General features: G+C 39.4%; 1 protein-coding gene across 2 annotated transcripts in view; it reads left to right on the top strand.

Moving 5' to 3' along the window:
* LOC146613138 (receptor-type tyrosine-protein phosphatase mu) overlaps positions 1-25,809 on the top strand; it is a 164,447-nt gene that overhangs the window by 31,394 nt on the left and 107,244 nt on the right. For both annotated transcript variants that reach the window (XM_085378523.1, XM_085378522.1), the window contains exons 2-4: positions 6,556-6,678; positions 22,783-23,057; positions 25,729-25,807. In XM_085378523.1, the coding sequence (XP_085234649.1) occupies positions 6,556-6,678; positions 22,783-23,057; positions 25,729-25,807 (477 nt within the window). The remainder of the gene's footprint in view (positions 1-6,555; positions 6,679-22,782; positions 23,058-25,728; positions 25,808-25,809) is intronic.

Genomic DNA, 25,809 nt, shown 5'->3' with positions numbered 1-25,809 from the left:
TGGTGTTATCACCACAGGGTACTTCCATGCAGACAGACCTGAAGTCCTCATTTTTATTACTTAGGGGAAAATGACAATAAGGATCTGCCATGTCTCTGAGTTAGAATCCATATTCATCTTAATTGGTGCCTGGCAGGTTTTACAGAATGGAGATGGATTTGAAGTCATTTACTGGAAGTTCTTGACAGGCGCAGTGGAAGGGAACGTCAAGCCCTGTGCTGGCATGCAGCTTGAAAATCATCTGTCAAAATTTAGCATATCTAAGGAGAAGGCTGCCTGTCATCTTCAATGTACATCTATCTGCACACAAGGGTGGATTTGATCAGGAACTATGTTGTACCCCTGATGTAAAGCACATTCATCAAGTTGATATTTGGTTGACAAGGAGGGAAAAAAATATGCAGAGAAGCCAAAGAAGTTTTTATAACGAGAGCCTTTTGAACTAAACATAGTGCCAAAGATTTATTTTTAAATAATGAATTTCTGAATGGTATTTTCAAAGTAAAATGTTCATAGCTTGTCTTAATCAGGACAACGAAAAACAGAAAGTTTTGTTCGTTTGCAGTAGATGTGGGTTGTCGGTTTTGTTTTGCAAAACATCGCTGACAAGCACATTGGCTTCTTTGGGCAGATTATCAGTGGAAAATCTACACTCAAACTTCTTTATTTCCCCCCCAAATCAATGTGGTGAACAGCGAGACGTGATTGATAATGATATTGAGATTGATTGTCTAAATCCCTTCCCACAGTTCAAAGTCCCCAAACAGATAGTGTGTATATATACATGCAATTCAGCGCAGAGATAGAACTTGGCAGGAGCTGCCAATAGATAAGTGAAATAGGGCCAGAGTGAAAAGGCCTATCAGTCTCTAAGGGGTTTAGCAGCAGGATTCTGAAGCTCTAAACTGGCCGCGTTGGAGGAAGATAGTCGACATTGGTTTTAAATTACCCAAGATTGCCTTCTGGTTTCAGTCTGCGGGGATGCCAGCAGACAAGATGTTTGTTAAAACAAGTGCAGACATTCAGGCAGATTGGGGCGAAGGGCAGACCTGTGATTTCCTGGCATGACAGAACAGGTTGGAAAGCTGGTAATTGCAGAATTGGCAGAGGGGCTAAGAAGGTCTTGCGGCAATGATATCTGCCACTGGGACTGGACCGGTGGTGTTGCTGGAAAAGGGGTCGCTATCCTCTCTGGGAGGATATTGTGTTTGATGAATTAGATCATAATGGCACAATTGGCAATGTGCTTGCTTTGCAACATGGTATATACAAGTCAAGATTGCGGAGCAGAAATTTGTTAATATACAGTCCTGCTAAAAACTTAACAAACAGAAGTAAAATCCACAAAACTAACTTTAAAGGAACAATTCTCAGTTTTCTTACAGAGTTCTATCAGTCGCCTTAGGACAGGAGTGTCGAACTCCAGGCCTCGAGGGCCGGTGTCCTGCAAGTTTTAGATCTCACCCTGGATCAGCACACCTGAAACAAATGATTAGCTCATTACCAGGCCTCTGGAGAACTTCAAGACATGTTGAGAAGGTAATTTAGCCATTTAAATCAGGTGCGGTGGATCAAGGACTCATCTAAAACCTGCAGGACACCAGCCCTCGAGGCCTGGAGTTCGACACCTGTGCCTTAGGACAAGGACACTCTTGGCTTACCAAGCAACAATCTGACATTCAGAAGCCTAGAAAATCACCACTTCTCACTTTTAGTTTTTATACAATTAAACAAAGCTTGGATGCATAATAATTGTTGAAGGTAATAGATTATTAAGAATATTTACGAAGTCTGAGACTGGGATCATCTGTCACAATCATATTAGCCTCCCAGAATTTGATGCCAAGTAATAAAGACAGTCCAATCAGAATAAACAGACTAAAGAGTTTTGATCTTGCACACAAACACATGTAGCATAACACAAGAATGCCGTGTACAATCTCACTGTGGAGCTGTATTCAAAAAATGTATATATTTTTGCAAGTATTTAATGCTTTACCACAGATTTACTGTCTCAGTATTGCATTATCACCCTCGCAGACCCTCCCACACTCCTTCGCCTGCAATCACAGCAATGTGCGCATAGTGCTTCAGTACAGTACTAAACTTCCATACACACACAGAGCTTTTAATGCTGAAAGTTTACTTTTGTTACAGGTGCACTAACAAAAGGCCTTTTAAGTCTGACTTGAAAATCTTTAGGAGAAATTGGCTCTAGCATTGAGGGGTTGAGGTATTGATTCTGGCCTCTGGCTCAGTCCAGGAAAAGATGGATAGATTTCTTTGAAATGCACTCTGCGTGAGAATATAAAGACTATTGTGTGTTCTCACTCAGGAATAAATTGTTTCATGACATATCTAGGGCCACCTTTTTTAGCTTCAAGCTGCCTGCTTCTCTTGAAAGGGGAATGTTGACAGGGTGGAGCACATTCATCTGTACTCCCAGACTACGCACACCTCATAGACGCTTTTATTGAAAGTTAAATCTCCTTCAGAGAGTTGGCAGCCTCTCGCTGGGATATCTGTTTCAGCAGCTGTCGAGGCTGATTATATGGGGGTTGTGCCACACACTGGCAGCGATATAAACCTCCTACAGAGAGAAGAACTATTATGATGCTATTGACTGATGCATTCATCTGCATGAATGTGTTACAATATGTTGACTCAGAAGCACTTGCTTGTATTGATGACATTCAACATGTGCTCTGTGATTTTTATTTTTTTTATTATTTATTTATGGCATCAACAGTGGTCAAGCCACATATTCAAGGAAGCCATGTAAAGACGAGATGCTTTAATGTTCACATCAGCAAAGAACAGTCTCACAGCATGTCAATAACAACTTGTAGGCATTATAGGAGACTTCCCAATACTGAATATGATACCAATTGGCTTGTGCAGCAATTAAAACAATTAACATTGATTCATTGCTTGTTCCACACCCTGTTACCCTGTCCTAATGACACCTTGAAATTGTCAATGAGAAAGCAGTGTAGGTTATTTCCACTCGCTCTTTTCAAATATCAAATCCAGATACCGTTAATCAGGAAACATGGCTGCAGGGAGACTGTATCACCCCTTTACATTATTATTTACCATTATATTTGTAATTTATTCTTAAACTATAGTCATTTTAATTGTTATTGTATAAACTTCTTATGTCACATGCTGCTAAAAATGACACATTACCATCCTTGTGTGAAGTGGTGTTATAGATATAAGTTGTATTTATGCTCATGGTTTATTTCATCCACCTGCAAATGTATGGCACTGGATGTTTAGGGTTTTTAATGGCTTTGTTATTCAAATTAAATGGGCAACATGAGAATCATTAATGGAGCTGTTAATGATGTCTTTTGAAGAAGATGAAGTTTCAGACAGCCCCCTCCCAGTTCTGCTGATTTATTATTAAACACAGTGGCATTTACAAAAAAATAAAATAAACCCATTAGAATTAAATTAGAAATGGGTTTCTACTTTATCTTCTTTTAAATGGCCTTTTTCTTCTTCAGTGTTCGAAATCCTCGCTCCTCTCCCACTGACTCGGAATATATTTTTCTCCTCGTCAGCGCCATCGATTTGAATATCAAACACCAATAAAAGCCACCTCTTTGATTTGTTTGATCTCCATCATGCTGTGAGAAGAAGGTGGGTGGCACAAAGTGAAGGATCTTGGAACTATCGAGTCAAAATATTGATGGAACGGAGCCAGTCCCTGTGACGCTGAAGCCAAAGAATCATGTTAATCATGTTATGTTCTCCAAGTTACATCTTGGCAACGCAGGCATTTTTATTTATTTAGAGTGCAAGTTGAGTGAGCAATGGAGTACATTCTCTTTTCCAGCACCGCCTGCGTACGCCTAGAGTTTTGCAGTGTCGCTGGTCGTGGACGACCACAGCTTTTTTATCAGTTACTGAACAGCTTTAAGTGAGCCGATGCATGTTAATAGCTTTGCTTAAGAGCGTACCGATAATGATTTTTAGTATTGCTCACCAAGATTCTCAGCTAGTCATTGAAGTTTTCAGCCACCTGTTACTGATGCTTCACAGTAAAACCCTCTAAGGTCTAAATTATCATTCATGAGCAGTAACTTTTTCTTTTTGGATGAAATTTAAATAGCTTATGATTTATCAGTTTTCTTTTTGAGGCAAGACTTGGGATCAATATTCAAAAGCCACTAATCACATAATGTGTTGGCAAAGGGTTACAGGTCAGAACAATTATAAGTACAGGTTTTACAGGCTTTACACACTGTAGAGAAAATACAGGAGTGTAAAATCACAAATTAAGCTGTTTTTTGTTTGTTTGTTTTTTTTATTCTTATTATTTCAGAACATTCTGACAGCAAAATAAGCAATCGCAGCAGAATGAAGCTAATCCAATCATGCACGGTAACAGTACATGAACGTCAACATGTTCAACCATACTTACTTTTGGTCCGTCCTGTCATCAGGGCAAGCAAAGGTATTGTGAGTAACATTAGTGGCTCTGCTTCACAAACATCCCTGTGTGAACAGTCTTCTATTTTGTCACTGTGTTCCATCTTTTGAGAGACGTACCTGCTGTTTGCTTATTGAATGCATGACTAATGTTTGAAGAGCAAATTCTAAAGCTTAAGATGAAATTCATTTGCATCAGAATATTGTTTTTAAAGCTAAATTGGTCTGTGACTTCACATTCAACAACAAACTTGTCAGAGTAAACTATGGTCATATCATTCACTTCATTCTTAGCAAACAGCCGCCCACTTGGCTACATATCTAGTTTAAACAGACCAAAATAGTAATATCTCCTGGACTTGTTGCCTTCCTGTAAAATTCAAATAACCTTAGCTTAATTCTGGTTTGATGTTTTAACTCATGAACAGTATTTAGTTAGTTTTCTTTATCATATCTGACTGTCTTGACTGTTACGTCTTAGCTGCTCTCAAACTTTGTAAAATGCTAATGTCTCTCCAAAGTCCTTGTAAGCAAGTCTTGCTATCCTTGTAACATCCACAATTCATAGAACCGTAGTTATATCTGTAACTCTTGTTCAGTGGTCACGTTGACATAAAACCTTGGGTATAGATTCATACGTGAAATCGAATTAAAACCATAAAAATTGGGTTTAAAAAGCTTGTATCTCATAATTTACCCAGGCAAACGCAATGTTTCTCAACACTAGCCCATTTGTGTCAGGCATTTGCAAATCATGCTTGCAGCAGGTCCAACACAGTTGGCTTGAGGTTTCCTGGTTCAGCTCTTGTAAAGCAGATGATTAGGTCTGCTAGATTTCTTTCTCCAGTCTCACCACAGCGGTACATCCTAGTGAACCAGTACCTTAAATAAGGCCTGTGTCTCTCATTAACAAGGGAATGAATTTCTGGGCAAGCTCTCAAAATGCCTCAACAATTTTTATTTTTTTTATTACCTGTGATACTTTGGCAGTCTCTTCCTTTTCTATGTCCGCCCCCTCATAAAAACAGACAAAGCAACAAATATATCATCAGCTGTTGCCCTGTGGAGCTAGGTATTAATTATCCTGTGTTCTCCTCATTTGGCCACTCATTTGCACATGTACTGTAAATGTCACCAGAGAAATAAATGGGAAAACAAAAGCCCCAACTCGTAGCCTTTATGCAGCAGAATGTCAGAGGGAGCTTGTAAGAGATGAGATATTGGTTTTGGCCTAGCATAGATTCTGGCTCAAAGGACATTCCCAGAGGCAATAAAATTTGTATGTAATCCGTGTTTAGAAACTTATTAACAGTGTGCCAGCAAACATTCTCAGATTTGCCATTTGGATTCATTTCTGGCGAGGAGCGGTATATAATGTGCTTGTACATCTGTTATCAACAGAGACCTAATGTAATCATCTGAAGCGGCGCTGTGTAATTTCTTTGCTGTCTCTGAAAATGACGAAACGTGGTTTTAAAATAGTCTTTCCAGTTCACGTTTTTGACTCTTTCCAGCCAAATATTGTTTAGGCTTTTTTTTTTTTCTTCTTTTTTTTTTGTAGATTCATGAGTGGGTTGAAAAGCACTTTTGGAGGGAGGCAGCTCAACTCTCACTTCTTTGTGTGGCCTTTAAGGTGCAAGGAATAAAGGGGTATTTGTATTCATCGATCACACGCCAAGCCCGGGTGAAGCCTGGCCCTAATGGTTGCTTGCTGTCATTTTGCAAGCAGCTTGTAAAAAGGATTAGAGTGGCTTTGTGGAGTAAGAGCGCATGAACAGCAAAGTTCTGCGGTCGGCAAGGAAAATGAATCAATTTATCCCTGATGGTGGTGTAGTTTGGAAACATAATGCCTAACGATGATGGAGTTTGGACACTTCATACTTGTCATTGTGAAATTGGACTGCCGTGTTGCTAATGATGGTAATGTATGTTGTGCCTCGCCTACAACAGCAATCCTTCACTCTGTCTCACTTAAATGCATCTCATTGTCTGGCATATTACATTATGAATACCGCTGACAAAAAATAGGCGACTTTAATTTATACATTCATTCATTTGAGCAGGAAGTTAATGGAAAACTTGAATAACCATATAAATTTCTTTCTTTTGTCACAGGCGATTGTACTTTTGAGAAGCCACTGGCAGTATGTGGATACAGCCAAGGCCGAGATGATGACCTCGACTGGGAGCAGGTCAATACCAGAGAGAAGTCTCCATCAGATCCATGGATGCCCTCAGGTAAGGACCTGGCTCCTAGCTCAGTGAAGGAAAGAAATTATTCTGTCATCATACTGAGAATACTTCGTTGTGATAGGTTGCCCATTTGACCCAGTTTTATTTCAGTAGCAGTCTTCGTGACCTGGGCAGTGGGGCAGAGTCTCCAGGGGGAGTTTGGGGGCTTACACGGGATTTATACTTGTTTATTAAAAAGGTACATCAGAACTGCAAATCCTACTGAAACCTTAAGGTATAACCTATGTAACCTAAAGCATAACTTGTAAATGTAGCTACACGTCGTGTCAAAGCATCCCTCAACTTTTGCATGGCCTGTTCAGTCCTTTTGCCAAGTACCCGTGGCAATTTTATGCAATGTGGTGTTGGGGTGGAGAGCGCCCACTGTCTTGAGGGGTGCTCGTCTGCAACAGTGTTTCGATGGATGATTTCGTCTCAAAGCGACAAACATCATGAATGCCAGAATCCAAGGTTTCCAAACAAAGCCCTGCATTATAACAAAACGATCACATCGCCTGTTAGCGGTTTTAATGTAGTGGCTGGTTGGTGTATGTGAGCAGGTACTACTCTTTAATTTTGTAAGCATTTGAAGAGAAAACAATAGTTCAGCATTCCTCACTCGTATTCCCACATCATGCCCTTAAGTTTTATTGATGTGGGATGTTGATGCGTCTTGTTTCCACAACAGTATCTGATACACAGAATCTTTGGGACAGGCACATGAACTAAAACAAAAGCAACATTTGATATCAGCGCACTCTGATCCATGTTAATTGAAGAATTCTATCTGTCGGCAACATATTGAAGTTCATTAAAATGCTTTCCCTGCGTTTTGTGTCTGCACACAATTTGTCTCTTTAATGTTCCATTGATCGCTTTTCATTTGATTTGAAATGCAGACATATCACTGCCACTGAGCAGAAGGCACCTAAAGAGTTAGACTAATGGAATGATGCTTTCTTTCTTTCTTTCTTTTTTCATCTTCTAACAAAGGTAGCATTGCAAACTAATGGATATTGTTTTCCTCCTCCTATCTGACACCTGATCTCACAAAGGCTGCATCACAGATAGATTGCACTGGGCCCCCCAGTGACAGAAGGGGAATTAATTAGCAGGTCCTCACTAATTTTAAGCAGCCAGTGCCCAGACCTGTTTGTGTGTATATCAGGATGCTGTGTGCTGAACTGCCCCAGAGAAATTACTTTCCAAAGAAGGGAAGTCTCTCCTTTTTTCCATCGAAATTGATTAATGTCGTGACACGTGGAGGCTGGGCAAAGGTTACAGTGAAAGCCTTGACCTACAAATTAACACCTCGCACATGATCTAAATTTAACATACCTGATTAAAATCCCATGTCTGGTTAAGCGGTGTCCCTGATTGTGCCTCCTAGTCTGAGTACACTTCAGACAGGCTTGTTTTCTATCTATGCATCTTGAACTGGGCCTAATTAACAGGTTGCAGCTCTTTCTCCATTTCACAGTGTGAGCACTCAACCTGCTGCGCAAAATTGTAATCTCTCCTCTTTGACCACATTGGAAGGGATGGGAAATGTAGTGTGCTTGACAGATGAAATTGTTTTACGGCTACTAGAGTGGGGGTTGATGGGTAAAAATGCATTTAGGTGAAAGCCACACTGGTGGAAAAGCTATCTCACCTCTGATTGCTGCCTTACTCTCATATCATGCTCAGAGAGAAGATTGTTATCCTACCTGGTGTGCCAAGATGGAAATGGAATTGAAGTAGCAGAGAACCGAAGGCGTTACTACCTCGGTACCTTTTTAAAATTTGTTGGTAACCACAAATGGTCCAATCAGAGGTGTTGCCACTACCGATGCATGATTTAAATGATGCTTAACTGCTTCTGGTTTACTTTAGTTTTCCAAGAAAATTGATTTCTTTTGAGGTTTAAACTCCAGTGACACTGTCCTCTGTCATTTTTAATATTTGTGTGGATGCTTTAAGCATCCACACTCTTGAGTTCCTCTTGGGACTTCCGTACACTTTTTGGCACTTAACTACTTCCACAATTTTCAGCCGATTTTCACCGTTCAAATTTTAAAATATTCTGCTATTTCTGCTAATTCCTGCTATGTCTTTTGGTATTTTTCACTATTATACTTTTTAAAATATTAAGCTTAATTTGTCCCATTGAAATGAATGGGAAACTTCTGCAATTCTGCTAAAATTTGCTTGTTTCTGAAACTTAACTACTTCCTCATATTTTCACGTAGAACAACCATTCAAACTTTAAAATGTTCTCAAATTATTGGGCTATTCAGGTATGATTCAGCTTTTTCAAATCTTTTACCGTTTTACCTTTATGCCTCTTAAAGTTTTCAGTTGCAAAATTGTGATTTTTCACAAAATACATGCGTTGTTATGGTTGCTATGCACTTGGCTTCCAGTGTGCCACTGAAGGTTTTGCAGTCTTCTCTTCATGTCCGAACAACTTCTTGCTACTTGCTCAATCTTCACTCAACTTCCACAAATTATACATCAAAACATAGGTATTTTTGCTGGGTTTCCGAAAATGTCACTATCATTGTGGTATTCATAGAACTTTCGCAAATCTCCTCAGACCAACACAATGTCGGAAAACTCTCCATATAAAGTCAATGGAGAGTTTGTTCAAAATCACCGCTGCATTTCTGTAATGAGAGGCATATTCGAATCGTCATATCTCCTTAACGAAGCAAAGTTAAGACATGAGGCTTGTCCCGGTATATCTTCAGACACTCGTGACGCTCACAATTCAAGAATTTCTTTCTCACGTATTACCGTTCTGAAATGAGTTGGACTTGTTTGAGGGTAGGAAATTCGTCCGTCGCTCAGATTTCTTCAGATTTCAAACCCTGGGAATGAACCACTTTTTTCTCTCGTCATAACTTTTTGTTGGATTTCCACAGAGACCTGAAAATTTCCATGACTGTTCACCAAAGCCTGCTGTCTCTTACGGTGAAAGAATGATATCGATACTCCAAATAGATTTCGAGTTACAAAGCGTTGTTTGAGGGCAAGTCAAGCCAGTTTTTGCTTCGCTCTACTCAGTTATGGTGCATTAGAAGTCAAATATCTTTAATAATTCACATTTTAATGATAAATTGTCAACACTGGAAGATTCCCCCATCTCTTCTGAACAAAACGGTGTAAGAATGACCGCTCTAGCCCCTACGGTTAGGAAATTATGGTCATTTGTTTGAGGGGAGTCGTCACTATGAGAAATAGGCTGCAATAATCCTGTGCCTCTCTGTGCTGCGTGTGTAAATAGATGCACCTGTTTTGGCGGGAAAAAGTACACAGGCTCTCTGATTGGTGGATTCAAATTCAGCAGCTCCCAGGCTGACCTAGAAACTTACTTCTCTCTCCCTGTGCATTTTTTTGCTGATTTTTTCATTTAACAAGTATATTTGAGGGACCCTCAGCATGTTCAGCATTTTTTCAGCTGTCCATTTTGCTTTTCCAATTTTTCTGTTTAACTTATTACTATTGTGCTAAATCATACTATTTCTGCTATTTTATAAGATTTGTGCAAAATATAGTATTTCTGATTATTTATAGTTTTTCTACTAAATCATAGTACAGTATTTCTGCTTTTTATAGGATTTGTGCTAAAACATAGTATTTCTACTAAATGTAGTATTTATGCTTAATCATACTATTTCTGCTTTTCATAGAATTTGTGCCTAATATAGTATTTCTGCTAAATTACAGTATTTATGCTTTTTATACTATTTGTGCTAAAACATAGTATTTCTATTAAATGTAGTATTTATGCTTAATCATACTATTTCTGCTTTTTATAGGATTTGTGCCTAATATAGTATTTCTGCTTTTTATAGGATTTTTGCTCAAACATAGTATTTCTACTAAATGTAGTGTTTATGCTTAATCATACTATTTCTGCTTTTTATAGGATTTGTGCTAAAACATAGTATTTCTACTAAATGTAGTATTTATGCTTAATCATAGTATTTCTATATATTTCTGCCAGGTCCCCAGGCAGCCAATCCTCTGTGAGGACTGAGACATTCAAATTTTCAAATCAGGGCCTGCACGGCTTCCCAGCCAATCATATATGTGTCCTGAGGCATTCAAATTTGCATATTGGGGCCTTCATGGCTTCTAAGCCAGCCAATCATATCTGAGGGCTGAGGAATTCAAATCCACAAATCAGGGCCTGCACGGCTTCCCAGCCAGCCAATCATATATGTGGTCTGAGGCATTCAAATTTGCATATTGGGGAATTCGTGGCTTCTAAGTCAACAAGTCATCCATGTCATGTATCTCTAAAAATTCATATTTTAATGATAAATTGTCAACACTTGAAGATTCCCCCATCTCTTCTGAACAAAACGGTGTAAGAATGACCGCTCTAGCCCCTACGGTTAGGAAATTATGGTCATTTGTTTGAGGGGAGTCGTCATTATGAGAAATAGACTGCAATCCGGTTGTTCAGTGATGACGCGACGAATCCTACTTCCGGGCCTAAAGTAGTCTGCGTTTAATATGGCATTTGTGTTGTTAACATGTTTAATGTTATGTATTTTCTTCTATTTGATCTCAAAAAGCTCCTAAAACAGTCAGCGATCACTGTTGACCTCCCTCGGCTTTTATTACCGCTAATCATTTATTTAAGCTCAGTTTTTAAAACCTTAGGATGTAACTACAGCCCAGCCCATGCAGCAGTATATGAATGACTAACCTCGTATTGTGGATGGATTATCTCAGTTGTTCTCCTGGCTGAAGTTTGGTCCGTTTACAGCATCCTGCCATGCAATTACATTTGTTCCTGACCACCGAGAACACTCACGGTAACTTTTATCAAGTGGAAAAAAAGTTAGCTTGTTTATATTATGCTAACATAGCTGTGTCGCTAGCGGTCACGTAGCACATCATTATATACCAGCTAGCCAAACTTCAGTAACCCTACAAACGTCACTGCTGTTTAGCTTTCTGTCTTCATTTATGTTGGAAGTGATAACAGAGCTGTACGTTTTAATTTGTTTCCAAAACCCCGCAGTCAGTACATGCTATATTGTATTTAGATAGAAGCTAGCGAGCTAACTCCCTGCTAACTTCTAACTCCGTTAAATGTCATAAATTCTGTTTTCATGGATGCCTGGATGTTAAACTCAATTGTTACACCTGGTAGAGCAGAACGCTGATCATTTTATTAAAGATGAAAGACTTTAGACAGTTTTTCAACTCACAGTAATGCCATAGTGATCGTTTGATATATGGACCTGCAGCGGAGTTTAGACCCAGACACGGCTAGTGACGTCAGACTGAACAACCGGATAATCCTGTGTCTCTCTGTGCTGCGTGTGTAAATAGGCGGGAAAAAGTGCACAGGCTCTTTGATTGGTGGATTCAAATTCAGCTGTGTGTGTGAGTGTGAGAGAGAGAGAGAGAGAGAGAGAGAGAGAGAGAGATCGATCTTGTGTGTGTGTGTTTCCTTATGTGTACATATTTCTGATTGTGTGGCTGTTATATATTTTTTTGCTGATTTTTTTCATTTAACAAGTATATTTGAGGGACCCTCAGCATGTTCAGCATTTCTTCAGCTGTCCATTTTGCTTTTCCAATTTTTCTGTTTAACTTATTACTATTGTGCTAAATCATACTATTTCTGCTATTTTATAAGATTTGTGCTTAATATACTATTTCTGCTTTTAATAGGATTTGTGCTTAATATAGTATTTCTGCTAAATGTAGTATTTATGCTTAATCATACTATTTCTATATATTTCTGCCAGGCAGCCAATCCTCTGTGCGGACTCAGACACATATCACATATCAGGGCCTGCATGGCTTCCCAGCCAGCCAATCATGTCTGAGGTCTTCCGTTTCCTCTCTCGTCATATCTCAGCGACGGTTGTACAAAGAGCAATGAAAATCGCAGTCAAAGTACACCAAAGTCCGCTGATTCACCCAGTACAAGAATTATGCCTCTAGTCCACCTAGTTTTTGAGTTACACAACGTTTTGTAACTCCAAAAAACGGCGTTTTTCGCCTCTCACCGGGATCTAATTCTGACTGCTCATCATCCTGTTTTTCAAAACAGCTCCTCTCTTTCCCAGTGGCGCAGTTGGTAATGACACGGGTCTGCAAGCCAAAGATCGTGGGTTCGATTCCACCTTGGTCAACATGTTTTTTTTCCCTACAAATTAATACACTGTCACAGACCAGTAATTCATATTCATCATTTATTACAATTCTGCAAACTTTTATGATTTTACCAGCTTTTCTAATATGGACCTCACATTCTTAACACTCCATGGCACAAATACTCTTACCTTTAGGCTCTGTGTGTGTGTGTGTGTGTGTGTGTGTGTGTGTGTGTGTGTATCAATATTTCTCCCATTTTAAAGTATTACTCCTCCATAATTGTATTTCTGTTAAATCAAAGTACTTTTACTACATCTTAGTACTTCTGCTCAATCATAGTATTTCTGCTAAATCATTGTTATTATGCTATATTGTAGTATTTCTGCTCAATCATACTATTTCTACTATATTATATTTTTCTTTCTAAATATAGCATTTCTGCTATATAATTGTATTTCTGCTATGTTATAATATTTGTGCTAAACCAGAGTATTTGTGCTGTATCATAGTATTTCTGCCAAATTATAATATTTGTGCTAAAACAGTCTTAATTTAAAATTACAATATTCATAGTTCATCACAGTGTCTCTGGTAAATCACAGTATTTCTGCTATGTTGTACTATTTTTCTAAATCATAGTGTTTCTGTAATGCTTAAGTATTTTTGTCTAAATATATTCTTTCTGTTATCTTATACTATTTCTCCTAAATTCTTGTATTTTTGAGAAGTTATGTTTCTGGTAAGTTACAATATTTCTGCTAAGTTCTGCTATGCTATTGTATTTCTGCCAAGTATTATGTTTCCTCTAAGATATTGCAGTTCTGCTAAGTTATTCCATTTTAGCAAAGTTCCTTTGCTTCTGCAAAGTTTTTACAATTTCTGCAACTTTTCAGCTTTTTCAGCTACTTTTTGCATACAGCTTCAGCTTTAAAGCATCCACACTGCATTTTCGCAGGAAATGCAAATTTTTCTAGTATGGTTTTGTTGTCCTGTATGAACTACCACATTTGTAGCTGTAACTGTGAATGTCACTAAAATAGCTTGATATTAAAATGAGTTGTTTTTTGATTTTTTTTTTTTTTTAACAGAGGTTAATAACACTCAGAACTAAAAGCTGCACACTCTTCAATTATGTGCCTGCAAAAATTTGTACTAAAGAATCAATAGGAGACATTGTGATGAAGGTGCTGAGGCACTGTGGTTTAGTGTTTAGACCTTACTCAAGAGAAGCACGCAGCAGAGTTTGATGTCAGCCTGCTGTGGACTCTCCTTCCTCTTACTGCAATCAAAGACCAAACTGGCCCATTTCCATGCCTGCATGTAAATAAGTACCACAACTGAAAAGTGAAATGAAATGCAACAAGAAAAAAAACCCCTCTCTGGTTACTTAAGAAGAGACAAGCATTGCTTTAAACTCTTGGTTGTTTATGATGGTCTGCGCCTTACCTAATTGCTATGTCTGGATGGAGAGACGCCTTGTTTATCCCACCATGCAGCTCTGATTGCATGCCTTGGCTCCTTTTAGTATGGTTCAGCCCAGTTTTGAGGCTCTGTATGTCTGCTTGGGCAATCCTCAGTGTGTTCCTCTCCCAAGGCCAGTGGCTGAACCCCCGTCACAACTGCCACAGTCTGCCCTGCTATTACAATAAGCCTCATCTGTCCTGAGCAATTAAAAATAAATACATAAATAAAATAATCTCACAGAGTTCTCATTCAGCTTTGGAGAATTGGATACACTTCGGTCATATTTGGGCTTGAATTGGCTTGAACAGAATCTTTAAAGACAATAGTTGCACTTGAATAAAAGACACTTGTGATTTTTTTTTTTTTTTTTTTTTTTTTTTTTTTTTTCCCCCCCCCCCCCTCTCTGGGAGGAATGACTGAAGCTGTGGAAGTTTCTGGTAGGATGTCCAGATTCTATTAAGCTGTTTTTTGTTTTTTTTTTTGTTTTTTTTGTTTTGTTTTGTTTTTTTTTTTGTTTTTTTGTGGGGGGGTGGGGTTTGTAAATCTTAGCTAGTTCGAGACTGTGTCTTCTCCGCTGGTGTCCTGGATGCTGCCAGTACTAGGCTGCTGCTCTGTTTCTCCCCTGAGACTCGTTCTGGGGAATAATAGCAAGAGGAAGAGAAAGAAGGGCCTCTAACTGAGATTAATTAGGGTTTTTGTATTCTACTAGGAACAATTGCACATGGAGCTCCAGCTAAATGACTTATTGTGTTATTCTTAACATCTGCTCTAAATATGTTGCGGAGAGAAAAAAAAAAAAAAAAAATTTTGTCTCACTGTTGCACAGGGTCTTTATTTTGATAGCACATCCTTGGTTGATAATGACACCTGGACAATGGCGAAGGATTGGCAGAATGAGGTGCTTCACAGGGTGACAATTTCAAGCAATACAGCTTACTCTTAAACACGGAAGAGTTTGCCTATTGCATATAGATAAAGGCAGATGTTTTTAAATGGCAAAGTCTTCACCTTCCTGATCACATTGCAATAAGGAGGTAATGAACTGACCCTCCGTCTTACCTGGAAAATAAGTGTTGGTTGTTGTGCCGAATGTGCTGTCCAAATGAAAGAGGGGGGGGGAAAAGGCTAAGCACTTAAATTATGAGCAGTGAGAACACCCGCTGACTGAAGGGCATCAGAAATTTAATCAGAATTTAAATCACATCAGCAAAAGATGGGATTTGCTGTTGTGAAGGGAGGGGCATCATATTGTGAACATAAGCCAGTTGCTTTTGAGCCTTTCGCAACTATGTGTGAAAATCACACCTTGCACACCACCAATGGCAAGGTTAGGTTAAGCTTAAGGAGAAGCGCCATTATGATTAGGGAACAGAGCAGAAAGTCTGATCAATTTGTGAATTAATTCCCAGGCATGAGAGACTAGCATTTTCAATTTAGCATGTTTGTGGGGTGAAGAAGTGTCTTGTGGTCTCAGCAAATTACCGATTTGGATGAACAAGGTTAAGAAATCATGATGGAGGACATATTTACATGTATCTTTTCTGTATCCTAAGTGATCATAACGTGAACAATTAAGGCTAATTATAGGCGAGTCATGTGTAAAGTTTCTGTTGTGGAATGGGTTTGTAACAGGCAAATGGGGCCCATTACATGACCCATTTCCTGGAATGGATTGGCAATCGAGCGTACTGCATTTTAAGACGATATATTAAGCCATTAAGAATTATTTTTGATTGGCATGCAGCAACAAAAGATGCTGCCAGGGAACATAATAAGGGTCAGTTGTTCCACCTGACTAAAGTGACGGGGCTGAAACGTGTTCCGCATGATGGATGATTCTGGGTGAATCGGTTTGACTCCGTCAAAGAGACCTGCCAGGTCTTCATATGGAGAGCCCAAACTTATTCTGTTATTTTATCAGGCTCCTTTCATGTTTCAAAGGACACAGGGAAAGTTCTGGAAAATTGAGTGGAGGCCACGGCTGTTCACATTAACAGCCTAACCCTCACAGCGAGAGCATTTTTGATTGGTAGCAGACAGTGAGAATAGCCCTGTCTTCATTGACATTTCCAAAGCAGCCGCCGTTCTTTTCTGCGGTGGTGACCTCTGTGAATTTTATTAGCAAATGAGACCTGGAGGGTTTGGGTTTAAAGAGCGCCCCTTCATTCTGATTTCCCCCACATAATGATTTTCACAGGGTTCAGGACCTGAATGGAAGAGAAATAATGAGCACTACTCATTATTGCAAATTATATCGCCTGCTCAAACCGTTACTCAACTCATAATTAATCTCAATACCATCAACCTATAGACTTTGATGATTAGAATTAGACAGTAGCGTATTTGTGAGAACTAATTTATATCGGACGGCATAAAAAAAGACTTTCCTTTCTTTTTAAGAAAAAAAATCCCTTCTTAAAGTAAAACAGCCATTCCAGCAGTTGTCTTGGGTTCTGTCTACACTTTGCGTTGTTCTGTGTCTTGGATAGTTTGTTGTTCCCACAAAAATTAAGGAAATTCATCTTTTGGGGCTTTCCATAAGAGCAAATACTCTGTAATAATTCTGTAGTCTAGTCTATGCATACATTACTATTAAATTGAACTATTCAAACATTTTCTTTATTTATTATTAGGCCCTTCTCCTAGCAGAAGGAACTTTTATGGATGGACGTGAGCTGTGGCCAACTCCTAACTGCTCTGCCAGCTGAGGGTGCTGTCAGGGCAAAGGATTAAACTAATGGAAGCCTTCCCTGGAGTATGTCCATGGTTCTCTCTGTATGGCTCATAATGCCATTAAACCACTAAGTCTGTTATTTGGGATTACTTAATGTCCAGCTGAACTTGAGCATTTGTGAGTTTACACTCGCTGGAAAAGCCTGTACTCCAGTAGAAATCATGTATTAGATTGCATAGAACTTCACTGACCAGCTACCCAATGTTTTCCGCTTTTTGTTTCACTCTCAGAGAAAATAACCCATGAACTAAGTGATTTAAAGGAGCCAATTAAAAAGTTCTTAATGTCCTTAATCAAAACAGACAACTGACTAATGAGAGAAATCTATGGAAACTGGTCAAAGAGATCGATCGAGCCCCAACCGATTCTGAACGATTTTCGTGACACCTTCTAATTAATGGCCTCTACAAACAAATTGTCTCATAATCAATGTTAGAATATGTATGAGATGCATTGTGTGATGTATGTTTTTAAATGCAGCAGCCTCTATTCAGTCAGTGTCCTTGTTAATAAATGTTCAAAATATTCCAGAATAATGAAAGTCACACATTTCAATTTCAGCAGTGTGTCCTTCATTTCCAAGGAACAGCAACATGAATATATGTGGCATCTGCAGCAGGAACACTTCATCTCCTTCTCATTCATTTTTCACACCAGTCTCCATGTTCTCCACGTACAGCCATCATTGTAATGGAAGGTGAAGGTGGCCTACATTGGAATAATAATAAATCTGTTCCTCTGAATACCTTAGACAATAGGCGAGCCCTGGCCTTTACAGAGTTAGAGATGGGCTTAGTGTGCCGAGAGCCCTCTCCTTTTTTTAATTGGTCCTGAACACACCATTGTTAAGGTACTAGAGATGGAGAAAGAAAGGGAGAGAGAGCGAAAACACCCTTGTGCATCACTAGCACATTAGCACAGCACTAGCGCTGTGTCATTATAATTTGCTCTTACTGGCTTACTGGCTAATTATCTTGTCATGGTGCAGCAGGTCCTGCAGAGTATGTGGTCATTAAGCTCAAATGACAATCAGTGTTCTCCTGTCATCTTCTTCAACTCTGAGACGTTGACAATGGCAGTACAAAGAAGTGGCACGCTGTCACTCGAAATACAGTATCTTTACATTGCCTGGCGGTCAGTAATGAGGAAAGGGACACGTTTTCTCCTTGTGTTTGGGTTCACTGGCTCAAATCTACACAATTTGTGGGTCTCAAATTTGGTAACAGACATTGCACAGCCTCATGGCTACAGTTCTGTATCCCGGATAATGGTGAGGAAGACATTTCATCATGTGCATTTATATTACTATCACTTTGATATTTACGGCTACTGTATTAAGCATAATTAAACAAGAAGTGAGTTCTTACACGTGGCGCCCATTAATATTAATATTTCATGAACTAGTAAAGAAATGCTGCTTGAGGGATCAGATATTTTCTTCTTTAATTACTAACAAAGAGAAGTGCAGTGCATAAATCCTCCAGTGCAACACTGTCACAACGTGGCTGTTTGAAATGAATAGGAAAGTCTGTTTTAATCATAGAGAAAAGCACTGGTGCCAGGATCTTTTGTCTTTGGAACATGAGCTACAACTGAACAATTCATCAACTGATTATTAGTGCTGGTTCGCATGACACCGGTTGCTGATGCCTCAAAGAAAAAATGTTGTGGGCACCTGAGCAGGCTGGTTGTTATTAAAGAGACCTTGCAGCCCTTTTGTAGAGGCACCTGATTGTTGTTTGAGAGGCTGGGGGAAAAAAGTGTCTCAAAGTCGACTTATCTCCTGCCCTCCTTCTTGTACTTTAGACAACTTTTTGCTTAGCCCCAGAAATAATCACCCTCAACACTTGAATCACAGATAAACTAAAAGTGAATAATACATTAAAAGCTCTGGAAAAAACATAGCAGCATGCAGTTCACAGTAGGGGGTCAAAACAGGGTGATCATGCTGTGCAGGAAAATCTACACCTAACATAGGAAAGACACGATCACAAGTTTTTTTTGTTTTTTTTTTCTTTAAGCTACACTTTATTTCCAAAAGTATTCACACAACCCATTCTTAATCCATAGTGTTTAACATGATGTCAGCCTACTATTTGCATCTATAAAAGGCTCCAACTCCTCTGGGAAAGATTTCCACAAGGCTAAGGAGTGTGATTTGGGGAAATTTTTGATCATTCTTCCAGAAGCACGTTTATGACATCAGACACTGGTGTTGGATGAGAACGCCCGGCTCACAGTGTCTGCTCAAATTCATCCCAAAGATCTTCTATCAGGTTGAAACCAGGACTCTTCCACACCAAACTCGCTCATCCCTGTCTTTCTGGACCTTTGTGCACTGGTGTGCAATCAATGTTTTAACAGAATGGGGCCTTCCCCAAACTGTTCCCAAACCCAGAGTCATCTATCAAATTTCTCAGCAGTCGCCAACCCCTGGGCCATGGATTGGTACCGGTCCATGAGTCGTTTGCTACCGCGCTGCGAGAGTTGAAGCTCGGGTGTGAAATTTATGGTTTTCAGGGTTTTTAGCGGTTTTTATCATTTTTTTTTTTTTTTTTTTTTTTTTTTTTTTTAAATCGTAAACTCTGCTTCCCCGGGTGTTTTCCCAGTGTTATGAATAAATCTTTTTTTTAAAAATTTGTCGGCGACACCTTAAAGGCCTGTCTGTGAAAACATTGTCGGCCGTAAACTGGTCCTTGGTGCAAAAAAGGTTGGGGACTGCTCTTATAGATGGAGAAGCGTGATTCGTCACTCCACTGCTCTAGAGTCCTGCGCCGGCTTGCTCTAGACTACTGGATCCAACCCTTTGTTATAATACCGCTAATGAGTAGCGAGGAAATTTCATGACTGGAGTTGTTGAACAAGTGGCATCCTATCACAGTACAACACTGGAATTCGCTCCTGATGGCGACCAATCGACCAATCCAGAAAACATATGCCCGCCTATGTGCTTGATTTTACACACCTGTGGCCATGAAAGTGACTGGAACTCCTAAATTCAGTGATTTGGATGGATGGGTAAATATTTTTGGCAATAATGTGTATCTGCAAGTACACTCACACTTTCTAAATTATTTACTGTAGCTCAAGTTTCATAGTGCTAAAACTCTTTAGCCTACCTGACAGAAATACTAACAACCAAAAACTGAACCTTACCAGTACCAAAACACTTGTTATTTTTCAAATGCAGTACATTTTCTGGGTCAAACAGAATCAGCATTTTCTGTATTCATTGTTAAATGGGAACACTAGCACGTGCACGTGTTCATCATAGCACTGTATTGTTTCACTGGTTTATTTTTACAGTTCATTTATTTGTGGTAGATGAATTAATGATATAGACCCCTCCCCCACCCACCCACCAACATGCGGCAAACATGTTAAGATCATTTAAAACAACAACTGCCTCCACCTGACGACACACAAAGCTGATCAGTCTGACTTGGTGTCATCACAACTCACTGCTCCTCCTCCTCCTCTTCTGCTCCCTCTCCTCTTGTTTCATTGTGTAAACATGACAGAACCCCCACTCATTATCTGAAGCTGGAGACAGATGGAATTGGTGAGCGTTACAAGTGCAGCACAACAAGACGAGTGGGCAAGCTCGAGTCATCGATGGAACAAATAGGGTTTTGTGAGAGGCTGTTAGGCTGACACACTCGGGGGGCCATCCCTGCTGATTTAGTTTGACATTATTCACCCTTTTTTAACATCATATCTGAGCAGATCCCCACATGTTAAATTTAATGACGAAGAATCGCATTCACCACAGCTCTGCCTTGCATACAGCAAGCGTTTTGCTTACAGGTTGTTTGTCTCTCCTCGAAGCAAAATGTGCCTTCGAGTCATTAGCACACTACCCAAAAATGGATTTTAACATAAACTGATGCTTTCTTTCGGCTGTGTCTCAAATGCTGTTACGATTTGTGCCATCTCATTACCAAGCCAAGCTAAATAAGATGATGACAAATAGAATGTGTTCTGCATCTCCTTGAAAGTTTGCCAATATAATAATTCTCACTTGTGTTTTATTGGCAAGAGGGTAGAGAATTAGATTAACCTTTGATATTGAACCAAAGTGATAAAATCTAAATGGGGCTTTCTTGGCAAATAGATTTCAGTTTATTGATTTCTCATCATTTCCCGTCTCTCTGTCATTGAGGAAAAACATTCCTGTCAAACATCCAGTATTTTTTCGGGATTGGTCTTTCTATGTCTTTGTATTTTGATGAATGGTAATTATAAGAGTGTTTCTATCAATCTAAAGATGAGAGCATTTTCTCATCAAAGGTCACACGCTAAAATTGTCGCTGCTAATAGGAAAGCACTCAAAGCAGCCATTTATCTGTTCTCTACGTCCCTTTATAAGATTGTTCCTTTCATTTCATTTATTAACTGCAGTGACTGCTGCAGCTCATGATCCGATTGCTAGTTTTAGTTTTATTGTCTTGGAAAGCTTTGTTTTGTTTATAACTACGCACACCAACAGCTCCAAGTTGTGTTGTCACACAATTAACAGGGACTTAATTAGTCGATCAAATCTGCTGCAACATCGTCCCAAGCCTTACGAAGCACCTCTTACATGTAGCGTGGCTGTCAAATGAAAACTTCAGAGGAAATTATTATTATGCCATTTGTTACGCAAAGCGCACACCAAGAAATCAGACACTGGTCTGATGCTGTCTTCATTCTTAGACTTTGTGAACATTATATGCAGTAGAAATCTGACTTAATGCGTAACAGGATTAATAATTAAGGGCTACATAAAATGTTTTTCTAGTACATCCATTAGTTGTTGCTTTGTTTGACTTTGGACCAAAGAAACAGACCAGATTTTTTTGGCTAATGATGATATATCACAAGTATTATTAAAAAAAGACTTTTCCAATTACTTTTGGAATTTATCATTACATTTCAGTTGAAAGACATTACAAGCCGCTCAATCAAGTGTACCTAAATACACTGTATTCAAGAAAACTGCTGCTCCCTAGATTTTATTTTTTCCAGACCATTCTCTGTAAAACCCTAGTGATGGTTGTTTTTTGTGTGTTGTGAAATATTCTGTTCAGCTTGTCAATAACCATGCCACATCCAAAGCCCTGGGATGCTAAACGCCTTATTCATTTTCTAGTGATCACTTTTAGTTGTTTACCATTAGCTAATGGTTTTAAATGCTACCTTTACTTTTACCCAATAATTTCTAGCTTCTAATTCTACATGGCTATTTCAACTGTTTACCTAAACAATTCTATTTGTTTATCCATACTTTTGATTAATGTCAAATGCTTCTGCATAGTTTTGGAAAACACATTAGCTTAACTCTTAACTCTGTTAGTGAGCTAGTTTAACCTTTCTTTACTTTTTAACTTATACACTACTTTAAATAAGTTATTATGCTTGCTCTCTATATTCTGCAGCTTATTCATGACCTTTAATTAGTTACATCTTCTATGCTAATAATATATAACAATCATTATATATTATTAGCATCATTGTAGGGTGTTTACCTTACACTATAAAGCACCTCGAGGCGACTATTGTGACTTGTAGCTATGTGACTAAAATTGGATTGCTCAAAAATTCTCACAGTAACGTCTCCCTAATCTTAGATTAAATAAATAATTTATATTAAGTTATTTAAGTTAGTACTGCAGCATTTACAGAGATCGACTTTGTACCCCTTTTTACATGACTATAGGCTAGGATTGTGTAACAAAAAAAAAAATTTAATTGACCGAGTTTCTACTGGTATTTTGTATAAAAACCTTCTTAACCCATGATTACACTACTTGCTCATGTTGCAGGGTCAACCTTTATGATGGTGAACACATCAGGACGCTTCGCAGGACAGAAGGCCCTGCTGCTGACACCCCAGCTGAAGGAGAACGACACACACTGTGTCATCTTCCACTACTATATAGGAGGCAGAGACAACAGCCATCCCGGCCACTTAAATGTCTATATTAAAGAAAACAATAGTCCGATGGGGATGCCTGTTTGGAACGTGTCGGGTCCAGCCTCTCGCTCCTGGGGACAGGTGGAGTTGGCTATCAGCACCTACTGGCCCAACTTCTACCAGGTGAGGACATGCGGTTGAAAGCAAGTCATCTTTTGCATAATGTCTCGTTGCAAAACTAGGTTTCTCATTGTAAGGAGCCTTTGTAGTTAAGCCAAAGTAATTAATGCCCTTTTTCTGGGTGGAGCAGGACAAACCATTATTTGAGATGGTCTAAACAGTTGCACAAAAGCTCATTCAAAACACCTAAGATTATTGATTTCAGCGGCTAGCTCGGTATCCATGGTAATCTGTTCTCTCTCTGTTCCATCTGAGCCTGCTCTCTTTTTCCAATTCTGAAAACTCATTTTCACTTACCAATGCACATGACTGCTGGCCGGGGCAAGGTGATTTCACACTTGCCTGGCTATTAGTCTTCACCAGGCTTGTTCCACGAGTCCACCACATGTTAATTGATGCAGAGAGACCCCTTAACCTCCCAATGGGAGATGGTCTCTTGGTGAATTATTTTATTATGGCCTGGCAGAGCTAGTCCACAGTGGAGCAGAGGGAGTCCTCCTGCTTGCTCATTGTAGCCACACTGATAACTTAGTTAACAAGGGACACCGCTGGGCTTCTCACTGCTGCATGCAGTATAGAAGGTTTAATGAGAGGCACACGGAGAAACGAAAGAAGAGGGGAAAGGCAACAGTTGAGCAGAACAGAATGTGCTGCTATTACCAGTAATAGTCACTGTTCACTGTTGGCAAGATTTTGACTTTTGTGACATAATAAAGCAAAGCCTGCCTGGTTAAATGTTTTCAGTTTGGCTCAAGACATGTAAAGACTAAAAGAGTCTGCCTCAGAAGCACAGCTTGTTGTGTTTGCATTTACTCTGCTTGCAGACCTTTTTAAGTACCAAGTTAGAGCTTCAGAAAGTTCAGACACTTTGACATTAACTGCTGCTTCTTTCTGACAAACGAATTGCAATTTCAGTGACAGCTGAACCCTTTGACATGCGTGGTTACGTTTCAATAAATTTCTGCATCTAAGGTGAGTGGTTAGACCCGAGATTACTCATTTTGTTTACCAGTGTGTCGAGGGAAATTTCCAGCATCTGTTGCCTTTAAACCCAGCTTTGTTTGTAATTGTTCCAAGACTGACAACATGGTCAAATGTGAGGATGCTAATGAACTCAGCAACAGTCAAGAAAGGAGACCAGTGCTTCAAGTTGTCACTAATTAACAACATGGTGCTAATTATAGGTATCTTTAATTGCATGGTAACCTACGCAATTGTCAAAGGGAAGCCACCTGATACTTGGAAATTATTTTTTAATTACCAGTAAGGCTTGAGCATTTCAGCTTTTGATAATTACTCCTGTCAGGCTATCCCTAAATCTTTAATTGACATTGTCATTTATTTCCAGAACTGCTGATCATTGTGCAAAACAATATAATTTTCACTAATCTGGAAGCTATGACTGTCATGTGTGTGCTATTTAAATACTTTGTGCATAAGATAAAAACCTATGGTTTACCCTAAAAAAAAAAAAGGAGTGAAAAACAGAAATGTGGTTATCTATCTTGATTTTTAATACAGCAGAGTCCACGGCAGAGCTAATCAATTCTGCTGTAATGCTGTACTTAGCCAAGCCCCTTATGGATAACCCATGTGGCGATGTAGGCATTGAACGCTGGGTTCACTGTCTGTACGTCTGACAAATGAGAATGGTGAACTTTCCTGTGATATCAACAGCTTCGTCCCATGCGAACATTTTCACTCTGTGGGTCAGGCCCAATTATGCACTGCACTATTATTGATGTTGGAATCAATTATATCACAGCTATTAGGCAGCCTGACTGATGTCTGTTGCACAAACAAAGGATTTCAATTAGAGTGTGGGGGCCAGTTCATTTGTCTGGTGGCGATATATAGAGTGGTTGGCCTTTTAATTTCCTTTAAATTAGTCTGTAATGAGGCCATAATTGGCACCCAAGACACTCACTTTCATATTTCATGAGACAGAAAAAGAAATTTATAATTAGACAGCCTTATCTGAAGGCATCCTGCCTCCCAGATGACAATGGTAACTATCTCCGCCTTCACATTCCTAGGCTACAAAGAGAATCTCAGAGATAAATGTGTGTGGCAGTAGCAGGACATAAGTTTCTGGGTGACGCCACACATTGAACACGACCAGTAATGTATGAGTTTCACCGGAAGATTCAAGCTTGTATTTAGGGAATCGTGGCACGCCAAACATGTGTAGCTGTAGCACATGTGGTGTAATGGGTCTCTGCACCACACCCTGAGTTTGGGAAGGGACTGGCATTCTGTTTCCCTTTTTATCACGCTGCAGACCATCGAGTGCATAACTCTGACATTCTGCAAGGACGCACCCTCCGACAGGGCTTTGGACCATTTGTTTTGCAGGAGCTCTTGACCCTTAAAATAGGGTTACTCTAGTCCCACACAGCACAGTTGCACTTGTTTTTCAAGTTTGTCTTGTCAGAGATGGAAACTTGTCAACTAAATAACACTCACCACACAGCAAATGTTACAGGCAACTGTCCCTCCTCGTGTAAGAGATGACACTTTAATTTTGCTGTGTCACCAGCTGCAGGCCGGTTATGGAGCAGGGGGCATTAGCAAGAGCTGGACTTCTTTATGCGCACAGACAGCCTTACTCAGGTGTCATTTGAAGATGTGGTCATTTGTCATTGGTGTTATAACTCTCCTTTCTCTTCCTCAGATTGTGTTTGAAGCCGTAACCTCAGGGCAGCGAGGCTTGCTGGCCATCAAAGACGTTGTGGTCCAGGGCCACCAGTGCAGT

Source organism: Diplotaxodon limnothrissa, linkage group LG18 (assembly GCF_057381915.1).
Source record: "Diplotaxodon limnothrissa isolate DT_005_m linkage group LG18, D_limnothrissa_male_GT1.1, whole genome shotgun sequence".
In the NCBI taxonomy this organism is placed as follows: domain Eukaryota; kingdom Metazoa; phylum Chordata; class Actinopteri; order Cichliformes; family Cichlidae; genus Diplotaxodon; species Diplotaxodon limnothrissa.
Note: the sequence above shows the minus strand (reverse complement) of the source record. Positions and strands in the feature narration are given on the sequence as shown.